General features: G+C 41.8%; 1 protein-coding gene across 9 annotated transcripts in view; it reads left to right on the top strand.

The window, feature by feature from the left end:
- The window catches only part of TACC1 (transforming acidic coiled-coil containing protein 1), a 109082-nt gene that overhangs the window by 89340 nt on the left and 6202 nt on the right, over positions 1-13540 (top strand). For 7 of the 9 annotated variants that reach the window (XM_049865112.1, XM_049865115.1, XM_049865110.1 and 4 more), the window contains 6 exons: positions 3367-3492; positions 6478-6554; positions 8319-8362; positions 9500-9660; positions 10691-10797; positions 13412-13532. In XM_049865112.1, the coding sequence (XP_049721069.1) occupies positions 3367-3492; positions 6478-6554; positions 8319-8362; positions 9500-9660; positions 10691-10797; positions 13412-13532 (636 nt within the window). The remainder of the gene's footprint in view (positions 1-3366; positions 3493-6477; positions 6555-8318; positions 8363-9499; positions 9661-10690; positions 10798-13411; positions 13533-13540) is intronic. The other 2 variants (XM_049865111.1, XM_049865109.1) reach the window with 1 other exon arrangement.

Here is a 13540-nt window from a genome sequence, read left to right as displayed (position 1 = left end):
AAAATGTGGCTATAGTAAGGACCGGCATAAATCTCTCGTAAGCGCTGCAGAGTTGTGAGGCTTGTACAGTGTGGCCAGGCACAGGATGTGGTCAGGAGCACATGCTTCTCTGGACTCAGTTGCCACCATCCAAGGTCTGACCCTCCAGCTCCGGCTCAGAATGACGCTGCGTCTTCTGGACACCGTTTTAGTTGGCATTAAGTTTCTGCCAAATGAGCAGGCAGATTGAATTCATTTATTCCTCCAACAAATGTGTGATGAGATATTGAACTCAAGAATAGACTTTGATATTTTCTTTACTAAGAAGAATCTTGGGAACTTATTTACCAATTCTTGCTACCATGGCGGCCATGCGAGGCACAGGGAGGCTGCTTCCTAGAGTTGATTCAATTTGGGGATTCTGACTTAGAATGATAAAAACCCACAAAAGACTAATGTTAAAACCAAAAAAAAAAAAACAAAAACCAAAACCATTGTCATCGGGTTGATTCCTACCCATAGTGACCCTATACGGCAGAGTAGAACTGCCCCATAGGGTTTCCAAGGAGTGGCTGTGGATTTGAACTGCCGACCTTCTGGTTAGCAGCCGTAGCACTTAACCACTGCTCCACCAGGGCTCCAAGTTAACTGTATTAATTCATAATTGGAAATGTAACCACAAGTATGAACCAGTGTGTCAGCTTGACCTAGTACATTTTCTCCCTGTAGGCAAGTTACATGGGAGCAAGAGTATGAGAAAGTTGCCAGATGAGAACATGGCCCAGGAAGTTAATGAGATGATTCAGATGTCCAGGAGTGTACTGGTTATTTGTTGTTCTGACAAATTACTCTAAAACTCAACAACTTAAAGCAGCAAACCTTTATTACCTCAGAGTTTTTATGGGTCAGGAATCTGGGCACGGCTTAGCCGGGTGCCTCTGACTCAGGGTCTGTTAAGACTGCGTTCAAGGTATTGAAGGGGCTGTGATCCCTCTGGGCTCCACCTGGGGTGGATCCTCTTCCATGCTCACTCGTGTGGCTATTGGCAGATATATCAGTTCTCTAGGGCTGCAGTAACAAAATACCACGAAGCGGATGGCCTAGCCCAGCAGAAATTTATTGTCTCACAGTTCTGGAGGCCAGAAATCCAAATTCAGGGTGTCGAAAGGGCCCCGTCCTCTCCAGCTTCTGGTGGCCCCAAGTGTTCCTTGGCTTTCGTCACATGGTGTCCTTCCCTTTGTCTGTCTCTCTCTGTCTCTTATTCCCTTTTATAAGGATGCCATTCAGATGTGATTAGGACCAACCCTGCTCCTGTATGACCTCGTATTAACTGATAACCTCAAAGACCTGATTTCCTAGCAGGGTCACATCCACAGATACCAGGTGTCAGGACTTCAACATAAATTCCTGGGGAACACAATTCAGCTCATAACAACAGATCTTAGATCCTCGCTGGCTGTTGGCTGAGACATCGGTTCCTTGCCATGTGGACCTTTCCATAGAGTTACTCACAACCTAAGGAGCTCTGGTGGTGTGATGGTTAAGCTCTCAGCTGTTAACCTAAAGGATGACAGTTTGAACCTTCCAGCCATTCCACGGGAGAGAAGTCCTGGTGATCTGCTCCTGTAAAGATTACAGTCTAAGAAACTCAGTGAGGCTGTTCTGCTCTGTCATATAGGATCACTGTGAGTCGGAATCGACTCGATGGCACACAACAACAGCACTTACAAAATGGCAGCCAGCTTCCCTCAGAGCGAGAGGGTAAGAGAGCGAGCAAGATGGAAGCTAAAGTCATTCTGTAACCTCATCTCAGAAATGACGTTCCATAATTTTGTTGTATTCTGTTCTCTAGAAGCAAGTCACTAAGTCTAACCTACACTCAGGGGGAGGGGATCACCCAAGACGATTAACTGGATGCAGGGAATCCATGGGGGTGATTTTAGAGGTAGCCCACCACAAGTGGCTTCTGGCTGTAGTGATAAATCTATCCCAAGGCAGGATGTCGTGGGAGGGAAACCTCAGACTCCTGCTGGCATGGCGGGCTGCCCTCCCCAACTGTGGCTGGAAGTGGGCACTATTAACTTAAGACTTTTTCCATTACCTTTTAAAGTGCTCTGAGCCAGGAGTTTCTATATTGCCCCCCTGGGTAAGGTTCACGGGCGCTTGGAAGCTTGGTGCAAAAATTACGTGGGTTTTTTTGAGCATTTTCTAGAGACAGGGTGAGTCCATAACGACCTTGAAAAGTTCAAAAGCCGCCATTTTAAGTTGACTGTGGACTTTCTGTCCAGTCTTGATTCAAACACAGTACCATAGAGTTGGTTAATTATAATCAATAACCAGTTGTTCTGTTACAAGCACGTTTAACCCTGCCTCCCTGAGATTGTTCCCAGGTCACCATGGCTGCATTTTAGGTGTTTCCAAGCTCTTAGATCACACATTTATACAGGAGATTCATTTTCTTAGGTGGGAGGAAATAAGCCCAAAAGATGGCTTTTAGGAAGGAAAACAGTACAGAGTGCAGGTTCCTATGAGAAACAAAATGCTAACCCAGCGTGGCAGTCTGGAACCCGAGTTTATGAGAGAAGTGAACCAGTACATCGGAATATGAAGTGCTGCCGGAAGTGGGCCCGCTGACTGGCAGGGAGCAAGAGCCGAACACTTAGCAGAGAGGAAGGGCCAGGAGACAGAAGTGCAGTCACAGACCTTGACATACATGTGGCCATTGTGTTTAGGGGCAAATAATGGAGTGTCACAGGCTCGCAGCACATCACTGCAGAGCAGTTGAGGTTCCTGATGGGCCTGAATCGCCTGGGGGGCTGGGGGGATTCAGCTATCCTTGCCATTCCTGCCTCCTTATGCCTGAAAGTTAATAATAAAATTTTAGAAGGATTCCCATCCAAAGTAGCTAAATAAGAAATACACGCAAAGCATCAATAGTTAAAGGGAACAGCTGCCCCTCTTTTGAACAATTTATTTTCATGGAACACATCACCCCCAGAAACCCCCTGAATAATGAAACGTTAACCATGGGGCTTTTTCTTTTATGCATGTGATTCTTTGACCTCCCCAAGAGCATGTGTTTGCGTGTGTGTAAATATGCAGGTAAAAAAGCATTTGCAATTTTAACATCTTTTACGTGTACGATTCAGTGACATCTCTGTGAGCTTTTGAATAAAAAGAAAACATCTCCTGGCTATCTGTTCAACAGAAGCTAAGACTACCCTGATGTTCATTATCGTTAGATAGTATTGTAACTAGATCCCTCCCCTCAAACGTGTTTTTAGAGGGTATGATCAGCTTAGTAGCGAGGAAGCCATAGAAGGGTATGTAAGGTTCCGAAGCTGGAGAGTGAAGGTGTTAAGTGTGACCTGTGCTCCCTACACACAGGGGCTGGTGGAGTCCTCTGCAGAGAAGGCACCTGTGTCTGTGGCTTGTGGAGGTGAGAGCCCCCTGGATGGGATCTGCCTTAGTGAGTCAGATAAGACAGCTGTGCTCACCTTGATAAGAGAAGAGGTAAGGTGTTTCTTGTTCTGTCTGCTTATCGCTCCATTTCTTTGTCAAGCCCATGTTCCGGGGGTTAGATTTCATCTCTGTTGGCTTGAGTTATCCTGGGCTGCAAGTCCTTACTTCCTGCAGTTTGTTTAGCACCTATAGTGGGCTCCCTGTAAAACCTGGCCTTGCTGCTGCAGTCAGATGTTCGGTACCCAGGGAAAAGCTGTCACTCTGAAAAAGTTGTACACATTTTGCACCCTCCGTTGTCTTTGGGAACCCTGATGGCACAGTGGTTAAGAGTTTGGCTGCTAACCAAAAGGTCAGCAGTTCGAATCCACCAGCAGCTCCTTGGAAGCCCTGTGGGGCAGTTCTACTTTGTCCTATAGGGTCGCTATGAGTTGGAATCGATTTGATGGCAATGGGTTGTTTTTTTTTTTTTTTGGTTTTGTGTTTTGGCCTTGAAGTTTTATGTATCTAATTTTGCCAAGTTTACTCACCTGTAAAACCAAATCAGTGGTTTCATTTTATAGAGAAGATCTGTTCGTGCCTAAAGGTTCCTTGAGTTCTAGACTTGCAGTGATATAAAATTATTGCCAACTTCTACCATCCTTTAATTAAACAGTCCAACTCTTGAATTCTGGTATTGTGCTTTTTTTTTTTTTTAAATTGTGATTTAGGTGAAAGTTTACGGAGCAAATTAGTTTCTCATTAAACAGCTAATACACCAATTGTTTTTGTGACATTGGTTGCCAGCCTGGCGAAGTGTCAACACTCTCCCTTTCTCCACCCTAGTTCCCTGTTTCCATTTGTGCAGTTTTCCTGTCCCTTCTTGCCTTCTCATGCTTGGTTTTGGGCTGGTATACCCGTTAGCCTCATATACGTCATTGAACTCTGAAGCACGTCCCTTACGTGTGTTATTGTTGGCCAGTATTGTACTTTTTGAACAGCCTCCGTTTAACACAGATGACCGCTGGGCCTTTCATAGGTGATCTGAAAAATATAAAGACGCCATTCTGGGCTATCGCTAATCAGTTACCACTTTCTCCCACGTGTTTCTGTGTTATATGTTCGGTTTGTCTGTTTCTTGATGATTACGCCTTTTATTAGAAGGTAATTTCCTTGGTGTAGCAATTTTATTTTTACGATATGATGAGAATAGGTAAGTACCTCTCATATAGGTCTTTTAAAGCTTTATAAAATAGCATTAGGTTGGCAATGAGGGGTGTCAGCTAGTTCAATTGTCAGTACTTAGAAGCACTGGTGAGGAGGCCCCCAAAATCTTGGAAATGAGAAAAATAACATTGTCTTCCTACTGAGAGTTAATGAGGTGACTCCTGATGTAGCAAAGCAAAGGTGTACCTCTTTACCTGAAACAAACAGGATGGGTTCTAGGTTCCTAACATCTGGATCAAAGGCACCAAAAGAAAGAGCGTACAGATCAGGGAGAAGCAGGGTAACTGTACAGTGCTTGAGGCGGCTTTGACAGGGCTATCCATCCAAGCCCTCCAGGGGAAAAGGACCTTGAGGTTGTCTTAGGGTTCTCTAGAGAAACAGAACTAGTGAGATATATGGATATACAGAGAGAGATTTATTTCAATGGACTGGCTTATAGGATCGTGAGGGGCTAGCAAATCCAAAATCTGTAGGTCAGGATTCTGTGGGCTTGTGCCCCAAGATCCATAGGTCAGACGACAAGAAGCGTGCAAAGTTGAGGGAGAGAGACATTGAGTTCTGCCAAAATATATTTATTTACGACCTGGAAGCAGACCATACTCTAAGGAACTCCCCTTTCAACTGATTGATTACATTATACTAGGTTACATTATGGAAGGTGATTACATTATGGACAGTGATTATGGAACAGCAACTAGCCTAGTGTTTGGCTAAACCACTGAAAACCATAACCTGACCAAGTTGATACATAAAATTAACCATTGCACCAAGCAATCAGAAATCTCTACAGAATGTGCTGGTCATGGCAATGCTCACACTCTGATTTTGTGGCAGTTTTATTTCTAATCATAAATAGATAAATTGGTACTCTACCATCTACATTAATGTGACTTGGATTAAGGTGAGTCTCTGCCAGGCAGGTGGGTCTGCTCCTGGTGTCCTGCCATATTCAGGGTTCTGGGCCTATGGAGCAAAAGGCACTTCGTCCCATGATCTCACTGTAACCATACTGATTAAATCCCCAGGGACATTCCATCAGTGCAGTAGTTCAGATTTTTGTTTCTTTCATTTTCTCAGCACCCCAGCTGTACTTTTTAGTCAAATTATAAAAGGCTGCCATTTTGACATTAGGTACCCCAATGTCTAATGCGTCCAGTTTGTTTTGCATAAGACCAGTTTTTATTTACAGCTTGAGTTTTTGTATGAAGTTGTGTTATTGTGGACATGTGTGTCTTGTGATGAGTTTTTTTTTCATATGTAGCTGTTAAAATGAACTGTTGCTACTGTGAGATGGATTTTAACCAACCTGTTAAAGGTTCCTTTCAAATGGCACTACTTTAGAGACATTCCAGAATTTGCTTCTTATTTGGGGGGCCTTGTGGATAATGTACAGATTTTAAAATAAATATTGTTGCTAATTTGTCCTTTTCTTTGCATGTCCTTGCTCCATCTGGGGTATAGGCTCACTCATGTGATTTAACTTGGATTTTTTAAAATGCCATAATTATTAAACAACTTGTTTACAGACAGATAAAATAAATGTATTCCAACCAAAATTCACAGAGGCTGCAAATAGCACTTAGGATTGTCCTGGGTGATGTCCTGCTTACTTTTACCCTGGAGGCTTCGTTGCAGCATCCCATGTGGCTGAGAGTATATTTTTCCAAATGTTTATAGCATCAGATATAGCTGTTGAGGTTTTATCTTCCGAATATAGATTGAATGTCCTGGTACGGGTCTGGTTGTAGGTCGTTTCTGGGTTCCAGTCTCAAATCCAAACTGTCAAAATAGATTGAGTAGGTAAAACCAGGTTTTGTCTCTATTATAACCTAGATAATCACTAAAGAGATTGAAGCAAATGAATGGAAGAAAAAATACGAAGAGACCCGACAAGAGGTCCTGGAGATGAGGTTAGACTTGAGGTTTGGGACGGCGGGTGGATACCTTTATGCATTATTCAATTTACTACAGGTAAAGTGGTGAAATGTTTGTTTACTACAGAGCCAGCTGTTGAGAGCTTGAGGGCCTTGCCATTTGCACCTTGCTTTGTGTAATTGATAATGCCATTTCATGAGTTATTGCTGGCAGGTGCTGTATTCAAATACTGTAGCTGATCTTGGGTTAGTCAGAACATTAAAAGTAAGCAGAACACCATATAATTCTTGCCTTTTGAAAAGAATTGGCATACATATATACAAAAATGTCTATTTGAAATGCAGAGTAATACGATTTATTGGTAACTTCTATTATGGCATAATGTAATTCATAATACTTTCTTAAAAATTAATTTTAGATGTTGTTGCTGTTAGTTGCCATCGAGCCAAATCAGACTTACAGCGACCCCATGTGACAGAGGAGAACTGCCCCATAGGGTTTTCTAGGCTGTAATCTTTATGAAAAGGAGCCCTGATAGCGCAGTGGTGAAGCACCCGGCTGCTAACCAAAAGGTCGATGGTTCAAACCCACTAGCCGCTTTGTGGGAGAAAAGACCTGGTGATCTGCTCCCATAAAGGTTACAGCCTGGGAACCCACTGGGGCAGTTCTGCTCCGTCCTGTAGAGCGCTGTGAGTCAGAAGAGACTTGTCAGCACACAACAACAAACAAACCTTTACAAGAGTAATGGTAGCTTCAAATTCCACACCCACCAAATAGATGGTAAAAGCCTGCTAACGAGAAACAAAACTGACTGACTTGAAATTGATAACTTCTTATTTTTCTTGCTCAATCCTTAGAAAGGAAAGTTATCAGCTGGGCAATAACTCAATATGGCATCAAAGAAGAGAAGAAAACAAGTGTTCATAATTCATCTCACTTGGCAGTCAGCACTTAAGTGATTAAGAAACATTTTAAATATGCTCACCGTAATTTTTGGCTTTTATATTGAGTGTTTACTGGTGTAGGGCTCTGTGCTGGGCTCCTGGAGAGTAAGGCACAGCCTGTGCCTTGAGGGAACTCACAGTAGACGATGTAAGGGTCTAGTTGTTGGATGCAGTGTAAACAGTGGCAGGCACCACAGGAGCGGCCCGAGAGGAGGGGGCGATCATTTCTCCCTCAGGAGATCACAGGGAACAGCCCGGGCACTGGGTAGGGTCAAACATCATTGCTCCTCTTCATCAGAGAAAGGTTAACACCAGGGGGCGAGCTGTACAGCCTTTGAGTAAGTGAAATGCTTTAGGAATTAAAAAAAAAAAAAAAACCCAATGCTTTTAGGAATTAGAACAGCAAGATAACACGTAACAGAATCAGAGGGAATGGAGTGCCTGAGAATGTGGATGGGGCCGGGAAAGCCTAAAGTCCGATCAGATCTCTTAGGAAGAGCTCCGCTCCACAAATGTCATTAATTTGTAAACGATTGATTGGGCTAAGTGGAATTAATCTGTTGCCTTGAGATATTCAAATAGGCAGAAAGAAAAAGTGAAGGCAGTTGTTTCTATTAATAGAATAGAACGAGTGTTAAACAGAAAATCTTCAGAAGTACTTTTTTGGGCTTTAATAAATCTTATATTAATATTAAAAAAAAAAAAAGGAGCCCCAAACCAGATATAAATGGGTTATGTGAACTTGGATGGTCAGTGTACATTAATGTGTTTAATTGTTCAGGCTAGCATTTCTCTAACTTTCATTGTCCGGAAATCCCCATCTGATGATAAATTCTTTTTTTTCCTCTTATTTAGGAAAATTGTGGCTGAATATGAAAAGACCATTGCCCAAATGATTGGTAAGGAGAAAATTTGCTTCTAGGATTCTAGCCATAGAATCCAATGGAGGCTTTTCAGATTAGTATACAAACTTCAGCATGTTGATGGGTGATAGCTAGGTTCATTTTAGAAGATGGCAGACACTTTAATTCTGTGAAAAACCCTACTCCCAGTACCCAGAGTTCGAGGACTTCGCCACATCGTGAATATCCCTGGGACAGAATCCCTTTGTGGTACAGTGTCCTTACCTCAAGGAGCCCTGATGAGTAAGTGCTCGACTGCTAACCAAAAGGTTGGTGGTTTGAACCCACCAGCCACTCTTCAGGAGAAAGATGTGGCAGTCTGCTTCCATAAAGATGACAGCCTTGGAAGCCTTATGAGGCAGCTCTACTCTGTCCTGTCAGGACGCTGTGAGTCAGAATTGGCTCCGCAGCGATAGGTTTGGTCCCTACCCCAGTGCAAGTTGCACTTTCCCTGCATTATACCCGTCGGTGCCTTTACAAAGTGACTGTGGGTGATCCTCCTGCATTGAACTTAGAGCCTTTTCTAGCCAGTATTGTAAGGATTGACTCCTTAAGTCAAAATCCAGTCTTTCTGCACATACACCCTTAAGTGATAGTCTCTGCTGCTCTCAATACCAAATGTCTTCTCAACATTGGGCTTTTAGCACAGCTGTTCCCTCTTCAAGAGTCTGAGGGGTGCCAGTGGTTAAGTGCTTAACCACTAACTGAAAGGTTGGGGGTTTGAACCCACCCAGAGGTGCCTCAGGAGGAAGGCTTGGTGATCTGCCTCCGAAAGGTCACAGCCTGAAAACCCTGTGGGGCAGTTCCACTCTGCACACATGGGGTTGCTATGAGTTGGAATCGACTCAACGGCAACTGGCTTGGGTTTTGGTTTGGTTCCCTCTCTGTATAATACTCTTCTCCTGTCCTCAGTTCTCAGGTCTCTGCTCACATCTGCCCCTGAGAGAGGTCACTCCATATAAAACAGTGACTCCCACCCCTTTTGCCCTCCTTTATTTTTTTTTTTTCAATATCACAAACTAGAATGAAACCCGTAAGAAGCAGAACCACTGAGAACAGTGCTTAGCCCATGGAGGGCAGCCATTGACTGTGTGTTGAGTAAATATGTCATTACTGTTTACTCCTGATTCACAGAAGATGAACAACGGACAAATATGACCTCTCAGAAGAGTTTCCAGCAACTGACCATGGAGAAGGAGCAGGCCCTGGCAGACCTTAACTCTGTGGAAAGGTCCCTTTCTGATCTCTTCAGGAGATATGAGAACCTAAAAGGTGTCCTGGAAGGGTTCAAGAAGGTGGTGTGTCATTTTCCTTTTGCCTTCTTGCTAGTATCTTTTCTTGGTAATGATTCTTCAAACGTATATACCAAAGGTGTGAGTTGCCTTTTAAATTGAGGCTCAGGGCCCCCATTGGCCTTGCATCTTCTATTCTAGTAAGACTGGAGACTTTTTCTTTTCTTTTCTGTAATCGTTCAGGCATCTGGCCCACTGGGCGGCAGGTCTTTGTTATTCTTCTGCTGGGTCAGGCCCATAAACCCCAGACACCGGAGCGTGGCATGGAATGTAAGAAATGGAACGTTGAGAACTCAGGAGAATTCCAGAAATGTTCTTTTTGATAATCCATCAGTCCAATGCTAGGAAAAGTATTACTAAAGATTTCAAGCTACATTTTCTAGAAGAGACTAAGTGGTTTTTGGTTGGGTTTGGTTCCCTCTCTACGTAATTCTCTTCTCTGCTCATTTCAAATTTAGATATACATGGACATATTCCTTTAATTTAGTTGCACACTGTCTGTGAGACACATTTACAGCAGGGAGCGTTCTTTATTTTATATTAAAAGAAAAGTGAGACTAGCCAATTTATCTGAGAATCTGATTGCAATTCAATTTTGAATAACTTCCTCCCTAAAGTAGATGTATTGGGGGATGGAAAACATTTGAAGACAGATAGTGGTGATGGTTGTACAACATGGTGATTATAATTAATGTCACTGAGCTGTATACTTAAAAGTGGCTAAAATGCTATTGTTTTGTTATATATATTTTACCACAACAAAAAAAAAAACTTAAAAAAAAATAATAAAGTAGGCGTATTGGTTTAACTGAACTATATGATGTTGAAAGTTAATTACCTGGAAGAAATTACCTAGGATTTCTTCAGTGAGAGTTATGTGCGATGGTTTCAAATGACCATGGAGTATAAGTTAAAAGCATCTGAATTAATTAGGCTCTTATTTTTTAAAAATGGAAACTCTGATACGTGGTATATTACTGATAGCAGAAAAATGAAATGACCACTTTTGTTTTAAATTATTGCCTTGGAACAGAATGAAGAAGCCTTGAAGAAGTGTGCTCAGGACTACTTAGCCAGAGTTAAGCAAGAAGAACAGCGCTATCAGGCCCTGAAAATCCATGCAGAAGAGAAACTAGACAAGTAAGAGCTTGGAAATAGGAATTTCTTTTGTCGCGATGTTGCGGGAAGATTGACAGAGGCCAAAAAATTCACTCTTTTGCAACTCCAGGTTGCATTCGTGTGTGTGTGTTTTATTTAACTTTTCGAATAGATAACATCTCCACATGGTTCAAACATTAAAAAGTATAAAAAGGTATATACAGGGTCTCCTTTCCACCCCTGCCCCCCTTCCACTGGGCTCCTCGCTTATCCCCCATCCCAGGTAATCACTATTTTAAGTTTCTGCTTCCAGGTATACTTTCCCCCTCCTTTTGTATACAGAGAATAGCACACCTTGCTTTTGTTCATTTAGCAATATATTCTGGTCATCTTTCTATATCAAGAGCTTCCTCCTTTTTTTTCTTTTTTTTTTAATACCTGCATGGTATTCCACTGTTGGAATGGATCCTGTTTTTTTAACCAGTCCCCTCCAGCTGGACATTCAGGTTATTTAAAATCTTTTGCATTTACAAATAACACTGCAGTAAATACCCTTGTGTAATTGTCATTTTGCATGCGTGTGAGTTATCTGTGTAATAAATACCTAGAAAATTAATTGCTGGCTAAAGGATATATAAACTTAGAAAATGAGGAGAAGTATGGTGAAATTACTCTCATGGGACACCGATTTACATTCCTACCAGTGATACATGAGAGCGCCCGTTTTCCCAGTTGCTCTGTCAACCGGTCACAGTTGTGGTTTTCTGCTGTTATAGTTTTGATTTGCACTTAAAAGTGAGATTGAAGATATTTCAGCGGCTGTTTGTTCAGTTGCTTACCTTACTGTGAGGGCCTCTGTTTATTCTATACCCATTTTTCTGTTGTCGGTTTGTTTATTTACAGCTTCTGGATTTCCTGTCATAGTAACGAAGACCTTTCCCAGGCTGGGTATAAAATGAACTCCCTTGTTGTCCTGCTGGGACTTGTTGGGCTTAATTTTTTTAAATTTTCAAATCCAAATACATTTAGAACTTATCCCAGAGTAGGGTGTGAAGGATGCATCCAACTTGATTTTTTAACTAAAAAGTAATACATACTTGCCTAGTTTGCCCTCTTTCTATTTCTAAAAACTTTTAAGTTCCCGTTTCCCATTTCCAGTTCCCAGATGTGTTATTATTAAAGGTTGACTGTATATCTTTCCAGTCTTTGTGCCCTTACAAATAACTGTGCAGAACAGTTCAGGACTTTTTTTTTTCCCCTCAATTTAAAAAAAAAAATATATGATACTGGAGTCATATAAATTTCCTTTTTCCTTTAACAGGTATTTCATGGGCATCTTTCTATGTCAGATCAGATAGCTCAATCTAATTTTTAAAAATAGATTATAGGACTATGCCATTCCTTTATTGATGGGCATTTAGGCAGTTTCATATGTATTTCCATTGTAAATAACGCTACAGTGAACATCCACGTGCATTCACTATTGTGCCAAGTGGGAGTATTGCTGTGGACAGACCAGTGGAAGTAGAACTGCTAGGCCCCAGGCATTACATATTTGAAATTTTAACGGTTACTACCACATTGCCCTCCACCAAGACGGTGTCAGTTTCCATTCCTGCCATCAGCATGTGAGCCTGCCCATCTCCCTGGGTTTCAACCAGCACAGGACAAGATCATCCATGTTAATTTTTGCCAATCTAAGAAGTTAAAGAAAAGCTTTACAATTTTCATTTGCATGCCTGTGATGACTACTGAGGTTTTAACATCCGCTCATTAGTTATTTATCAACTGACACTTAAATGTTTTTTAAATTTTTGCTTTAGCATCTCATTAATAAAATCACTTCTCTAAGTTTATGTCTCACAGATGTCAATGGGTAGTATCCTGACTCTTTAGTTGCAGTAGTCCACATGATCCTGCCCTCTGTTGTACTGAGTTAAAAAAAAAAAAAGTAAGGCCCCAAAACTATGGCCCCTGGATGCTCTGCTAACCCATAACTGAAACCATTCCCGAAGCCCACTTTTCAGACAAAGATTAGAAAGGCCTATAAAACAAAAAATAACACACGTGAGGAATGTGCCTCTTAGTTCAGTCAAATATATGAGACCAAATGGGCAGCTCCTGTCCAAAAGCAAAGATGAGAAGGCAGGAAGGGACAGAAACTAGACGAATGGACACAGGGAACCCAAAGTGGAAAGGGGGAGCATGGGGTCACATTGTGGGAATCACAACCAGTGTCACAAAACAATATGAGTATAAATTTTTGAATGAAAAATTGTAAACTTTCATCTAAAGTACAATTTAAAAAAATTGAAACCCACTTAAAAAAAAATCTAAGATTGTTGTAGAAAATGCCATATGACTCCATTTTCTGCTGAAATATAAGTTTTGAAGCACGTTGTGCCCTTGAGATTGATTTTACCATTGGTTTTATACCATGGAAATTCCTTACCAGTTGTGTATAGAGTGAATATTTATTTATTAATATTGAATTATTTAGATCACTGATTCCCATTTTTCCTGCTATCACTAAGTCTTTTCTCTTAGGTCCATGTGTCATAGATGTCGGCGGTTAGTACCCTGACTCTAACTGTGTCTGATGGCTAACCGTGTATTTTTTGGTCTCTTTATTCTCCAAACAAACCACCATAAACAGAGCCAATGAAGAAATTGCTCAGGTTCGAACAAAAGCAAAGGCTGAGAGTGCCGCTCTCCACGCTGGACTCCGGAAAGAGCAGATGAAGGTGGAGTCCCTGGAAAGGGCCCTTCAGCAGAAGGTACAGAA

Source organism: Elephas maximus, chromosome 22, assembly GCF_024166365.1.
Source record: "Elephas maximus indicus isolate mEleMax1 chromosome 22, mEleMax1 primary haplotype, whole genome shotgun sequence".
NCBI classification, from domain to species: Eukaryota; Metazoa; Chordata; class Mammalia; order Proboscidea; family Elephantidae; genus Elephas; species Elephas maximus.
The sequence above is the reverse complement of the archived record's forward strand: the minus strand, read 5'-3'. Positions and strand labels throughout refer to the sequence as shown.